A 15,462-nucleotide genomic window follows, 5' to 3' on the forward strand; every position below is an offset into this window, starting at 1 on the left:
GAAAGTCTGTTCAAAAACTACTGCGATAATCACTGTTTGGCTACGTTTTGATCTCTTCCAGGATCAGAGTGTGTGGACCCTGAGGACCCCACTGTCATAGCTGAGACTGAGCTGCTCGGAGCAGCAGCATCCATTGAAGCTGCAGCCAAGAAACTAGAGCAGCTGAAACCCAGGGCCAAGCCCAAGGTAAAAGTGCCCCTCTCAACCTTTTCCACCCACGCAAACCCACGCACAGGTTTTTGCCATTAATCAGCAGGGAGACAACGTGGGGTGTAGGCAGGAAAAGGTGACACCAGCTTTGAAGTGGAGTCTTTTTTTTTTTTTTTCTTTCTATTAACCGAGCTGCAAACATGGGATCATAAAAGGAGAAAATTATTCTGTTACACATGCCATGTTGACTCAGACAACTCGGTCCAGTGATCTAACTTGTACGACTTTCTTCAAAGGTAGTTTGAGACTTTATTTTGAGTTGCACTGCCAAGAGACGCAATTACACAGCTGGGTCTTCAAGCTTATTTTGGAAGGGAGTTCAAAAGTGCGATGAACTGTTGTGACCCTTTGTGAAAGAGAGGTTCTCTGCCTTATTGGACACATTTCCTTTTGTTTCTTTGCAGTGTTCATCATTTCTAAACGAAACAGGGAGGTTTTCTCAGCCTGTTGTTCACCTCCCCCCACACGCACATTGCGGTATTGCCTAAAAAAACAGAGCGACTTTAGCCCTTAACAAGCAGATAACTGTGCTTTTGTGAAGTCGAATTACTCGCGTTTTGTATGCAATACAGGATTGTGGTTTGAGGTGTGCTCTGCATGATTGTGTCTGTCTCTGGAGACTGGATAGTTAGATATATGTGGTCTTGCTTTTTGTGCCTCTAGTGCTTTCCCCTTTTCTATCAGTTCAAACCTCTGTCTGTGTGTGATTTCAAAATCTCTATATTTATAATACATCAGCTTTTATGAAGACTCTATAATGCTCTGCTTTGTACTACAATTCCAGAGCTGCAGACTGCATTTATGATGACCTTTGTGTTTATGAAAGGGGATTAGTGGGTGAAAGGCGCTTCCTCTTTTTGATGTCAGTGTCTCCCTCTAGTGATCTAAGAGGAAGCTTTAGTATTTAAAAGGAGAATACCTCTGTGTCCTGAACTAATCTGTCCTTGTGAGCAATTTATTTTTATTTATATATATACATTTGTAACTGTGCTGTCCTGTCATTTGTGCTCATGTAGCTTACAGGACAAAACTAAATCTCAGGTCTGAGATACAGATTTTATGGAGATGTGAAGCAAGACGGTGAACTGTACGAGCTATTTTTTTTAATATCACAAAGCAGGCCTAATGTCTCTTAAAAAAACACATGGGTTCAAACAGATGTTTAGGTTATTTGTTTAAAACTGCTTGAATTCTTCCTCGTCTCCCCCCCTCCCTTCCTTTCTGCTCCTTCATCCCTCCCATCCAAAAGGAGGGAGGGCTCTCCTGCCCCCCAAGCATGCTTCCTTGCTCCCTACCCCTCAAGCCATTGTAGACCTGGAAGCCTTCTCTGCAGGGCTCTGTCTGATATGTTTGATATATTAGGTTGTTATTCAGTCCAACTATATATCAAACATATTCCTACAGTGTCCCGCCCTGTCTCCAGCCGCGTGTGCCTTATATGTTTATCGAGGTCTGTGATCAACTGCATGCTGTTGACTGATGTTGCAGAAATGGCCATTTGTTGAATGTCCTTGAACTGATGCCCTTTGATCTTTACTCTGCTTTTTACTTTGGTGTAATGACTGGATTTATCATATCACATATCTGCTGCCACTTTGTGTAATGCTAAAACTTAAGCAGTACTGCTTATGTTCCATTATCAGGACAAAGATACAATTGAGGACAACGTGTTGTTTTTTCTTTAATTTTGAAGGTTTTAGAAAGCTGTGTGGGACGTTAGTCTAAAAAGTAGTACGAGGCAGAGTGTTTAGTTTGGATATACTGTATTTTTAAGCCATTCTAATGCATTTATAAAGCTTTTTAACACTCTTGAATGTAAGGTTCTAAAATAATTTGTGGGCATAATTATTCCAAGTTGGCACAGTATTATGAGATTCTTGGTGCTGGGTTACACAACACATTAAGTTTAGTCATCTATAAAGATGTGTATAGAGAACAGATTAAAATTTCTAAGTTTGAAAAATGAAGCAGTTTCTCACAAACTTGTGCTTTACCATGGCTTTGAGCTTTAAAGTATCAGCACTGAGGTTATAGCACCATTCATCTAATAACACAAAGGATTTATGAGCAGTATTTGCCAGAATATAAGTAAATTGTAATAGAAGAAAACACCACAATTATCAAAGCTTTGGCAGTCTCCGTATACGGGTGTGAATGTGCAAGAGTGTGAAGCAGGTTTTGATTGGACGGACTGTGGAGGATCCGAGCTTGGCCAAGACACGTTGTAAAAATAAAAGCTGAAATTGTTTTTAAATTAGGACTGTACTCTGTATTTTAATTTGTCCTCTAACTGCATATGAGTGACTTGGTCCCCCACCCACAGATGCGTCTCCCAGGAGTGTAGATGCAAAGGTGATGATGTCTTTAACTAATTAAATTCACTTTAAATGTAAGTTATGTGGTTTACCTTCCAGCAGGCAGATGAGACGCTGGATTTTGAGGAGCAGATCTTAGAAGCAGCAAAGTCCATTGCTGCAGCAACTAGCGCTCTTGTTAAATCTGCATCTGCAGCTCAGAGAGAACTGGTGGCACAGGGCAAGGTCAGTCTACACAATCTCCAAACCTTAGGCACTTGTAAAGTACTCTGTAGTAACACAGTGCAACATCTGAATTTCTCCCCCAAACTCTGCCTCAGGTGGGATCCAATCAAGCCAATGCAGTCGACGATGGCCAGTGGTCACAGGGTCTCATATCAGCTGTAAGTCGCTGTGAATTATTCTAAAACCTTCCTTCTATAACACCAAATGAGGCTTTAAATAAAGCCAACTTATTACATGTATATTTCTTCAATGCTGTAGGCACGTATGGTAGCAGCAGCCACCAGTAATCTGTGTGAGGCAGCTAATGCTTCAGTGCAGGGCCATGCCAGTGAGGAGAAGCTCATCTCTTCAGCCAAGCAGGTTGCAGCCTCGACAGCTCAGCTGCTGGTGGCCTGCAAGGTGAAGGCAGACCAGGATTCAGAAGCCATGAGGAGACTACAGGTAGTACTGAAACACACTTTTTAATTCGTCCCTGGAAACGTTTATTGCACACATACTAATTTTGGGGATCTCACTAAAAAGGTGGCTGGTAATGCTGTGAAGCGAGCATCAGACAATCTAGTCAAGGCGGCGCAGAAAGCAGCATTTGACAAGACGGAGGATGACAGCGTTGTGGTGAAGACCAAGTTTGTTGGAGGCATAGCTCAGGTAAGAATCCTGGAAAGAAAAAATGTTTGAGGGCTAGAAGAGAAATCACTACTTCTCTGTGATGTGCCCTTTTCTTGCCAATATGCCAAAATGCCACAGTTGTTTTCCTGAAATCGCTGAGAGCTGCTGTAGATGTGAAGCCCGTCAGTTTTGTTTCTCACTTGTTTACCAGGTTTGCAAGGCATCCACAGCTGAATATCTTTTGAAAGCCTTTAGTGTATTTCTCTTCCGGCAGAAACAAATAACAGTACTTTCTGTGGCCTTCTGTTTTGGTGGTGGTGCTTTCATCGTGACTGGTTTCCCATATTAGTGCTGCACCCCAGCTGGACTTCAGCCTGTCACCTTTTTCTTACCAGTAAAGTTTGACTTAACATTGTTAAATAATCATGATCACATGTCTGTTAAACCTAACCATTTTAGGCTGTGACTGACATAACATAACTTATAAGATTCAACTTTTTAAAAATGGTATGTCAATGTGAATTAGTGATTTCTCTTTAAGATGTTCTATTGCAAATGTGACCAGTACACACAAATGGAGAAAATAACTGTCATAAGATAAAACTTGCTCTTTTCTTCAATTTATTTTGGCTCTTTACTGCTGAGTACTGTATTCAAAAGACATCAAAAAGGTTTAAGTTCATCGGTTGTTTTGTTTTTTTATTCTGGTTTGTTCACATTCGTACAGGGTGAACATCCAGTCCTCAAGGGCCAGTGTCCTGAAAAACATGTGTACCTGCTGCAACACACCTGGACAAAATTAGTAGGTCATTGGCAAGGCTTTATAGAACTTGACTGCATGCTGAGGTGGCAATTCAGCCATTTGATTCATGTTACAGCAGCTCATGAATGAATTACCATGGTGCAAAATAAGTACTTTTACAAGTACATTTATTTAAATGTACTTGAGTAATGTTAGAGGTTGCCATCTCACCATGCAGTCAGTTCTTGCTAATGGCCTACTAATTTTATTCAGGTGTGTTGCAGCAGGGACACATTTAAAAGTTTCAGGACACCGGCCCTCGAGTTCGACACCCCTGGTCTAAGTAGTTAACACGTTTTGATTCTTCACAAAAATGTCACTCGTATATTTTCAATTTTATGTATATATTTATAACGTAGTTACAGTCAGTTACCTATTTTATGGTTTGCTGAGGTTTTATTAGATGAGGATCAGTGGCGACGGGGATATCTTTCTGGACATGCGAGCAAGGGTCAATGCCGCATGGATGAAGTGGCGTTAAGTGACGGGTGTGCTATACGACCGTCAAATGCCAGACCATCTCAAGGCGAAGATTTACAAGATTGTAGTCCGCCCGGTTGCCCTGTATGGATCGGAGTGCTGGCCAGCCACCGCCAAGAACGAACAGGCCCTGCACACGATGGAAATGCAAATGCTCAGGTGGTGTCTAGGCCTCACCAAGTCATGAATGAAGACGTCAGAAAGCGGCTCGCGTTGCACCAATCACGGTGAAAATGTGCAAGGCACGGCTACGGTGGTACAGACACATATTACGCTCAGACGACAGCTCAGTGGCAAAAACCGCAATGAGGCTTGAACCCGGTGGCCAGCGACCCTGTGGCAGGCCGAAGAAACGGTGGATGGATAGAATAAAGGAAGACATGAAGATCGTCAATGCCGCCCCAGAAGACGCCTTCAATCGTGCCAAATGGAGACGGATTTGCCACAAAGCAGACCCTGCCATGCATGACAAACGCTAGGAAGAAGAAGCTGAGGTTTTATTAGATATTTAAATCTGACAAACTCAATTATCAATGAAGCTGTCTGACAGCTTCATTGATAATTGAGTACAATCAGCTCAGTTTGCCATAAAATTTCTAGCAAAATATATTTCGTACTGTTTAAATTTATATTTCTATCTACATAATGAAAGTCTTGGTGTTCTGCCATGTTCTGTGCTCGGGACATGGCAGCAAGGGTTTATCATGTCAGCCTATCCACAGGCATAGTAGTGAATCTTCTGTCAATTGTTCTCATTTTCCTCAGATCATTGCGGCTCAGGAGGAGATGCTGAGGAAGGAGCGAGAGCTGGAGGAAGCTCGGAAGAAGCTGGCTCAGATCAGACAGCAGCAGTACAAGTTCCTGCCCAGCGAACTGAGGGAGGACGAAGGCTGACGGATGCAGCGGATGGGGACGTGCGCTGCGCTGACGAGACCTTCTTGTCACGGGGAGATGCCAGTCAAGTGGCTGTTTCAACTCTCATAAAACCAAGGACAATATAGCACTTGAAGCAGGCCTGTTTGGTGATAAAACAAGTGCCTGTGCTCGGTGTATTTCTGTGTGTATGTGGCTGTGTGTGTGCGTGTATGTATTTGTCAGTGAATGGCATTGACATTCAGACTTTAATATGAAGAAAGCTGTTCCTATAAGCAAGTTGACAAAGTTTAAGTCGTACGATAAACGTATCATTAATTTGTGGGTGTTACTGCATCATGAGCATTACTGACTGTTACAATCATGAATCAAAGAAATCTTGTATAATCACTGAATGTTCTCAAATGTGTTTGAGGTTTAAAACAAATAGAAAGGAACTGGTGATGTCGATGTAACCGGCAAATTCAATCTAAGGGTCCACAGTTTGTATTCCAGGTATACAAAGTATTAATAGAAAGGCAGGAAGATTTCTCACGTCTCATTTCACCACTGGCTTGCATGCACCATAATGTCTAAACATATCAGCGAAGCTACTAACCAATAGAGTAGTATAGAGTGAAAAGGCACTTGTATTTTACTAAAAAAAAAATGTGAACACGGGGTTTGCTGTTAAACTAGCAAATCTTGAAAAGAGAAAAATCGATGATTATGATTAAACTATGTTGTTCTGCTTGATGCCAAACGATGAGGGTCTCTAAATGATAATATAACATGACCACTGGCCGTCACTAGCTATAAAGATGTTAATTCTTGACCACTTTCTTATATAGGTATAATCTGTGGTATTCAGAGTATCTGGATGATATGTGACCAAATATGTCTTGCTGCTTGTACATTATGTCATTTGATGTAACCCACCCCCCCCCGCTCACAGTTCTTCCCACACACGCTTGTGTAAGGAATACTTGTTTACATTTTTTGTCATGTTTGTTCTCGCTCGTCTTTGTGTTTTTAATTCCTTCTCCATTTACACTGGCCAGATTCTCTTTGGGTGTCGCCAGTGCTTTTATTCTACATACACGCAGTCACTGCCCCTGTCCTGCTAAAGTCATTTCACTTCAGATGGTCTGTCTATAGCAATACTTTACACTGAATATTTGAGAAAGATAATAAGAGTCTGCGCTGTTATTGTTTGGAAGAGTGTGCAATCATATTGAACTCTAGGCTCTTGAATGAAATGAGCACACACTGTGCTATAAAGTGGCTCATAACTTTATGCACTGAATTTAAAGTTCCCATTATACTGAGTGGAGGACATTTGCTCAACAAACTAGAAGGAAATGGCATCACACTCTGAGAAAACTGATTTTCTTTTCCTTTATTAATATATAATGTATTTCAAATTTTCAGCATTCAGCTCCACCATCTGTCCGCGTCAGTGTCTGGTCTGCATTTTTATTTTTTTTATTTTTTATTTTTTGTACTAGTGCCTTACTTGAGTCTGCCCTACGAGCAGCTGAAAACCAGGCTGGGTGGGAGCCTGAGCCTTGTCCTCTCTGGATCAAAGCATTATGCCAGTCTATTCCCTATTGGGGTCTTAATTTAAAAAAAAAGCCCTTTGCCATACAGTACAATGCCTTGGCTGGTGGCCTACCTGCTGACAGTGTTCTAATGCTGATATAAAGGGCATCTGTGGATACATTAGGATTTAAAGACTAACGCTAGACTGCATTCAATGAGCATGTGGCAATTTGTGTATGAAGTTGAGAAATTGTTTAAATTCATTATGCCAAGTCCCTCTTAAATGTTTCATTGTCTAACCACTATAAGAATTAAGTTTCTATCAGTAAATGTAAGAATTACCCTGAAATATATTGTCTGACCGATTTGTCAAAGTATTAATGGAAAATAGAAAAAGTTATTAGCTCTGTTTATGAATACGTGTTGTGCTTTCTTTAACAGAATCTGTTCGTTTTCTGATTTGATGCTGTATGTATGATATTTATCTGGTCACAAAAGTATTTTTTGTATTCACCACAAATAAAGCTTTCAGACAACCGGTAACATTAAGATGATTGTTGCTTTTTTTTCATGTGAAATAGTGTCCCCTGCAGCTCTACTACTACTCTGACCCCAGATAAGGAGACCAAAATCAGGCAAAAGTACATCTACTCTTTAACACACACACACACACATATATATATATATATATATATATATATATATATATATACACACACATATATTATTTTTTTGAAACCTCAAGATAAAAGATGTCCAGTCGAATAAATCATCCTGCATTCTTGCCAGAAGATGTCAGCATTTATCCTTCATAGCTGAATCAGGAGGTCAGAGGATGTTCAAGTGGAAGGACTGGCAAAGTTAGCCAGACCAAATATGGACATTGTGGATGCATTTTTTTCTCCTTGCTTTACAGGCCAGACCTTGAAATATGCAACAATCCCCATTTAGACATTTTGGTCAATAATGAGAGTTCACAGTATTTTTATACTCTGGGTTACTGTTCCACAGCTACAGCCTTTATAGGCCTCATGTTTGAAGATTTAGTCAATCAGGAGAGTGAACTTGACCTTTTTTTTCTTCTCGGGTGATACATTGCTTATTTTGTACTAAAGCTGATCCTTCTGTGCTAGAAGAAAATGTGGGCATAGTGTGCAAAGTATGGTTAAAGGTGGCCAGCACAGCACACTGTCCTTCTAATGAACACCATATTTGGTAGTTTGAATGTTTTGGTCTCATGCAAGGCAAGGCCACAGTGAAGAGGGGAAACTGAAGCCATGTGTTTAAGAGCGAGTACCCATCTACTACTCACCCTCTCCCCTCCATCTCCATTCAGTGCCTGAGACCAAAAAGATTTTTGTTTTGTTTTGTTTGTTTTTTGGTGAACTTTGGAAAAACTCAGCAAATTTACGAGTTAATAGAGAAACCATTCAATTCCTTCCTGCTATTGACCTGCACTTAATCATTTTGCCATGAGCTAAGCTGCATTTATCGCTTTCTTCTGCAAAACACAAAAAGGGGTATTTTAACACACACCCTTTTACCTTTTCAGTGTGTGGCTTTTTCTTAAGCGCTCTGCCTTTTTTGTCACTTGGCACGTCGCATATTAAACAAATGGAGCATAAAGGAAAGAAGATGCAAAATATGTTTAGCTTAATTAGAGGAAAGTGTTTAGAAAACAAAAATAAAGGTTGAATTGAAATTGCTAAAGGAAACTTCAGAACCTGCTAATAGTTTTTGAGTATTTGAAAGCTTCGTGACACACTTAGTAATCCCTTGCACCGACAGTGTAAATCTCCGGCATCCTGAATGTTCTAAACTTGCTGTGTTGGAAAGTTTGTTTTGCTGTCACTGTGTCTTGTGCCATGCCTAATCCCTGCAGTCTGGCAGCCATTTAGTCCAGGCTTTGTTCCACGCTCAAGTTCCTAAAAGTGAAGCCAGGCTAACACATAGCTGAGCCAAATGACACTTGATCACCTCTACACTTTAATCATTTCAGAGCTAATCTAAGGTATGCTTAAGGCTGATACTGGTTTATATGTTTTCCAGTTTCAGTGGCAGGCATTTTAATGTAAGGTCAGAAGTAATGCAGGAATGGAATTAGGGCTTAACACTAAGAAAAGCCTATGTGAGCTTGGGAGTTGTCACACTGGAAAGCTGTGTAGGCACTTTTTGATAATGCTCTGTCGAATTTTAGTTTTCCATGTCCTGGTTTGGATTTCAGGGATTTCTTTAATAGTGTAAACAGCGGTGAATGCTTTATATATTAAGAAAAACATTCATAAGTCTCATGCTAAAAAAGCCTCTATGTGAACTCACTGTATTTTTTTATTATTATTTTGAATTCGGTTCAGGTAAGGCTAAACCGAACAGACTGAGAAAGTATAAAGGTCTGTAAATTCACAGAGAGTGAGACAGCCTTTGCCCTGAGCTATTTTTTCTTTTCACTTTTAGAGAAAGTGATGAAAGAGGAAGAGAGGTTTGGAAAAAATGCACATCAGGAAAGGGCCTTTTTGTCCACAGCGTGCTACTGAGGTTTTTCTCTTTTATGTTGTTGCCTTTGTGCACAGACAACATTTTAACCTGACAGTGTCCTTCTTGGGTCTCTCTCTGAACAAGCAGCCTGTGAACAAAAAGTTATTGCTAGCTATAATCTCTGGGAATACAAGATGTTTTTCTTTCCAAGTGCACTCATTCTTCCACCTTTTTTACGGTAACATGTTTTTTTTTTAAATTTATAATCCTACTGAGACACATATTTCAGTGCAAAGAAGTCTAGAAGAAGGCCATAAAAATAGCTTATCAGTTCTCCAGCAGCCGTGTCAGGCTGAAAGTAATTTTCAAATTATTCAGGCTGATAAAACACTGGAAACCAGTATTGTTTATGGGTTGAATGGCTACTTGGTTTCAGTCCATTTTTTCCCAAAACTCTTACAAGGTACAGACCCAAAGAAGGTATGATAACATAAAAGAAGAACATATTTAACAAGCTGTTCCTTACAAAACTCTCCATGGAATTTTCTTTTCCTGTTATTTATACTATATCTTCACAATATTAGCATGGTTTTAATGTATCTTCCAAATCTGAAATTCAACCCTGCATCTTGGGAAAGGCACTTTTACAGCCAAACTGTTCCACTTTTATTAAGTTTTCTTCAGCTAAAATGATAAACCACTTCATGTCTCACAGATACTGCCAAGAGCTTCGTGTAAATATGCTTGTACTGTCTTGGTAATCACATTGTCTAACAGTTATAGAGAAGAATACAGTGAGGAATTACCTAAATGAATGAGGTCATTGTTTCAGAGGATGCCTGTTGTTTAGGCATACTCACATACCACTGCTCTGAGAAGCAGAGCTCCCTAACATAAACCTGGGAGACAGCAGCCGATGGATCTTAAAGAGAATTTCACTCCACTCTGGAAAACATGACTATTTTAGGTAATTAGCGGGGTTCTCCCAACATGTTGACTCCTCCACTTACAGTAACTAACAGTGTATAACCTTTAATTTAAAACTAAACAGAGTCAGTATAGATGATCTCTTTCATAACTTTGAGCTCGTTATCGTCTAATTGCTGTGATTTCACAAACTTAAAACAAAGGTTAAAGTAATAGTACAGGTATGTTCATACTTGAGCTACATAAAATAGAATTCACCAATTTCCAAAAGATAAGAGCATAATGGGTGTATTTTTTAAAGGTAGGTAGGTTAGAAAACAGTCACACTCAGAATCTCAATCGGCCTGCTGAGTGACAAAATTCACTGTCTACCTCTCCCCTGACAGCACAGCAGCTCCTTCAGTCATCGCGTAAGGAAGGCACAGTATTTCTCAGTCAGCAATGACAGGAGGGCTATATTGGGACTGAGCTGAGACTTAAAACTTGGGTGCTAAATTTGGAAAGCTTCACAAGTAACATCAGGAATATCTATTAAATGATATCCTCTGACTCCAAACACGTTCTTCCACAGTCAGGTTTTCCTCAGTGACTTACTTACACTTTGCTCGGTTTTGCTGAAAACAGTGTCGTGATAGAGACCCGAGGAGCAGCCTGTCTCAGTAGTGCTGCCGGATGCAACTGATCTGCAGAGCCTCCTTGGATTTAAGCTGTCCAGAATGAAACGTAATACTCCGCCATCCAAATGCTTCTGTCTTAATAAGGAAACTTTGCTTAGCACTCGTCAGATGACAGGCCGCATTTCTGTGGAGGAGAAAAAAAGAGTCATTGGCTCCTTTTCTTCACTCAATCCTGTGGCCTCCCCACCCTGTGTTAAAGCTGAATAAACACTCTCTGCGCAGCGAGGTTTTCTCAACGCTGACATCAAATTTCACACAATTTTGGTGTGAGAACCTACATTTAATGTGTCATTCTATTATTGGCTTTTGTTTGCCAGCTTGCCTGCATATATATATATATATATATATATATATATATATACATATATACATATAGATATAGACATAGGGGGCTTGGGGGCACCCCTGTTATGAACACAGAACATATATACATAATATATATGTACATATACATATGTACATATTACTCCAAAGTAATATGTACAATACTGTGCAAAAGTCTTGAGCCAAACCTCATTCCTTCATACTTTGTTCTCAAGGAGCAACAAAAGTGGTTACAAACAATAGTTCTCCAGGCTTTCTGAAGGTATTCCAAAGTTTTTCTTTGGACACTGACTGCTTGTCCTTATTCTTATCCAATCATTGCAAAGGAGGTTTTTTTTTTTTTTTGATTGATTTTTTTTTTTTTTTTGGGGGGGGGGGGTGTTTGTTTGTTTGTTTTTGTTACCCCACTTATCACTGACCTATCACTGATCTATTCAAGCACATAATATGCACCTAACTCAAGGGATGAACCAATGTGTGTCTGCACAACTTTTAAATTGTATCTCCAGGTTCTTTGTTACTAGCAGCCTGTTATAAAAACACAAGTGTTCTCATTTTCTTGGTCAAATCTACAGAAATACCAAACTCAGGAGAAAGGCACAATGGTGAGTGTTTACAGCCATCTGTAAAACACAGCAGAGGCTCTGTCATAGTTTGGAGCTGCATTTCAGCCAGTGGCACTGGGGATCTTGCCAAGAATTGTAGAATTATGAACACAGAAAAGTAACGTCAGATTTTAATCCACCATACAATACCATCTGGAGAGCATCTCATTAACATTTTTCAACCTGCAAACAATCCTAAATGCACTGCCTGTGGAAAAGCAAACCATGGATAGAAACACACAGTGGAACACTATCAGTCGTAGATTGGCCTCCCCAGACCCCAAACCTCAACATTATTGCAGCAGCGTGGGACCATCTCGACAGATGGCAGAACAAAAGGCAGCCAATATCCAAAGAAGATTTTTGAATGTCCTTCAAGTAGCCTGGAGAGCTACTCCTGAAGACTACTCAAAGAAATGACAGAAAAGCATAACTAAGAGAATCCTTGGTGTGCTGAATAAAGGTGGTGGTTAAACCAAATATTGACTTTAAATCTTGCCTTATATGCCTTATGTATTGTCTTTCCATGTATGTCCATGCATGGAAAGACATGCTTCAGTAATTTGTTACAACTATTTCCAATTTTTCTGATTGAGACTTTTCGACAGTAACTTCTTTGATTCTGTGGGGTTTTGATGAAAACAGTTTTGAAGATGCACTTGAAGCAACAGTTGATGATTTCTTTTTTCCAGCATGAAAATAGCAAAGCCATTAAGAGCATGTAAAGGACATGTGCTAATTGCACAAAGGTCAAAATGTGATTGATTAGGAAGCTAGGAATCATAAGGGAATAGCATTTAGATACCTCAGCTAACTTGACTCTATTCCTATAAATATAGTGGTTTAGGCCAGCTTCTTAAGCCAACACACTGGGAAGCCACAAGCGCTCACAAATGTGCACTCTCATTGCAATTTATCTGTTTCCCCCAGGCCTGGAAAAAGGAAAGGGTTGCTTTTGCTGCCTTCCAAAACCTGACTGGCTCACTAAAAGTAGTTTGTGCAGAAAAAAAAAAAAAAAACATGCCTTAGATGAGCCCCCCCCCCCCCCCCCCCCCACACACACAAAAATGCCAGTGATCCCACATCTGTCCATTGGCTTAATTCTGCCTTTTATGAAGTGAATTTCAGTGTAAATAAACCATTAGGTTCGCATACAAGCACGTATCAGTGATTTGAGTACATTTTGCTGATAACATTTTCTGCATTTGTACTGAAGTACGATTTAATTCATCTAATTCACGAAGCAAGATTCATGTCCTGGTGCTTTTATTTAATAAAGGGATCCTCCCACCACCAGTCTTTCCTGTTCTTTTGATGGGAGTGTCTTCAGGCAGCCTCAGCATAATGATCCTTTTATCGTACTGTACATTGTTATCTCTGACATCCAAGGCCCCAGGGCAGGAACTAAGCAGACCACACCAAATGAGTGTCTATTTATTTTCATGTCTATCCGCTCAGCTGCTTTATGACCGACTTTGCACAACTGTTTTATCTAGATCCCTAGCTGTGTGGTGAGTCGTTGCTTTGCTGGGAAAACTGTCGTGGCATCTGATCAAACGTGGGGCCACAAGACAGGCTTTGGTATGAAAATGCAGGTGCTGCAGAGCTGTGGGTTCCTGTGGCATTTCTCGCTGCGGAGAGGCCACTGTGACCCAGGCACAGTGAACACACTGCGTGTGTTCAAACAGCCAGCCAGAACCACACTGGAATGTCTCATCACCAGAGGTTCTCACACACACTTCACATTATGGCCCTTTCATTTAGTCAGCTTGGAGTCTGGAACTCATACGAAAACATGATATGAACCATCGTCTCCTGTTTTGGATTTACAACATGCAAAGTCTTTTGCTTACTGACATGGCAGTCGTAAGTGAGGAAAATTACTCTCCCTCGAAAAGAATTCTCATGAGAGGATGCATTAAGAAAAGTTTGTATGAAGTGATTTAGAATACATCAAGCAAAACCACAGAAATACAACAGAATCTCAGCATCCTCCTCCTCTGGCCATCATTTCATCTCTCCGTGCCAGAGAGCTCTGACAGGCAGGGAGAACAGTGGCTGAGCTAGAAGTGCATACCAAGACATTTTATAGCCCCAAGGAATGGAAAGAAATATCGAGTATGCTTTTGGACCTCACAAAAAGCCCCCGCAAGTTAGCCCTCTCCTCTGTCTACCTCACTTACACCAGAGAGCCCATATATGGACACATATATGAAAGGTTTTTCCTTCGTGCGCAAACACGGAAACTTCTAGCCCTGTGACACGAAGGGTAAAAGATTGAAGGCAAATATTTGAATAGAGCTATCCTCGAGATATTTGGCAGCTGCGAACTCAGATGTACAATGCGACAATAATTGGGTGAGTACGTCAGCAAGCACAAAGCAATAGACGGGCATTTAAGTTAATGATAGAAAAAGACACAGGAAAGAGGTTTAGGAAGATGTTTTAACAGCTTTAAATCCACCAAGAGTAAATTTTTGGAATCCTTATCTGGAACCGGGAGAAGTCGAAGCTGCCTGTAAACAACAGTTCACTGCACTTCCGGCTTGACTCGCCCTTCTGTGTACAAATAAACACAAAGGCCAAAAAATGTGATTTTGCTGGAGACATATTCGTGAAGCTGAATGTCTGACAAATCAATGTTTTGTTTTGTTTTTCCTTTCACTATTCGTGCCTTGACATTTCTTGGCTTTTGAGAATTTGATTTTACACTAGGATTGAGGCATGGCATCCCACATAAGTGTGAAATGAATCGTGACAGTTCCCCACAGATGCCAACCCCACCCGCTTCTAGTCTAAGCTGACTGAGCAGCATCAGATATGGCTTACAATCTTCCCTCTCTGTGTGTCCCCCCTCTAAGAGGGGAAGAACACAAACAAACTGTCTGGGAGGCGCCCTGCCGAGGCCACAAATATTTCTCCATTATGACTTTTACCCACATTTGTGTTTGCTCTACTGAACGTGTTAACTTTTGGAATTTTTCTCCATAGCTCAGCTTGTTTTTTCTCAATAACTTGTTGTGGCTTTCGTATTGTCACAGAGGCTTTCCTGCGAACTTGAAAAATGAGCTTTAAATCTCAGCTTTGACCGATTATGAATTTCAAAAATGCATTTAGAAATTCATTTCAGGACTCCCAGGGAGCATCATAGACATATGTGTTTTTTTATAAAACTGAAAGGTTTGTGTCTTATTCGTGGACTGTAAGAGGATTTTTTTCCACAGCCTGTGGGATGACAGATCCTTTCTTTTAACAGCAGCTACTTGTGCTGTAGCAAAATCTTGGCACTGGAAGAAAGCTACCCATCTTCAGTGGAACACCTGCAGCTGAATTAGGTTGACCTTCACCTAAGGAATTTGCCTTTGGTGAAAACTGTGAATTCTGATCAGCTCATACTATACTCTCAGTGTTTGTCGTTT

General features: G+C 40.5%; 1 protein-coding gene across 5 annotated transcripts in view; it reads left to right on the plus strand.

Annotated features, from left to right (window-relative positions):
- Positions 1–7,569, plus strand: part of tln2b (talin 2b) — an 85,010-nt gene extending 77,441 nt beyond the window's left edge. For 4 of the 5 annotated variants that reach the window (XM_063479644.1, XM_063479647.1, XM_063479646.1 and 1 more), the window contains 6 exons: positions 62–186; positions 2,625–2,750; positions 2,846–2,908; positions 3,009–3,191; positions 3,273–3,398; positions 5,407–7,569. In XM_063479644.1, the coding sequence (XP_063335714.1) occupies positions 62–186; positions 2,625–2,750; positions 2,846–2,908; positions 3,009–3,191; positions 3,273–3,398; positions 5,407–5,535 (752 nt within the window). In that variant the 3' untranslated portion in view covers positions 5,536–7,569. The remainder of the gene's footprint in view (positions 1–61; positions 187–2,624; positions 2,751–2,845; positions 2,909–3,008; positions 3,192–3,272; positions 3,399–5,406) is intronic. The other variant, XM_063479645.1, reaches the window with a different exon arrangement.
- Positions 7,570–15,462: the final 7,893 nt, after the last annotated feature.

This window comes from Pelmatolapia mariae, linkage group LG7 (assembly GCF_036321145.2).
Source record: "Pelmatolapia mariae isolate MD_Pm_ZW linkage group LG7, Pm_UMD_F_2, whole genome shotgun sequence".
Classification (NCBI taxonomy): Eukaryota; Metazoa; Chordata; class Actinopteri; order Cichliformes; family Cichlidae; genus Pelmatolapia; species Pelmatolapia mariae.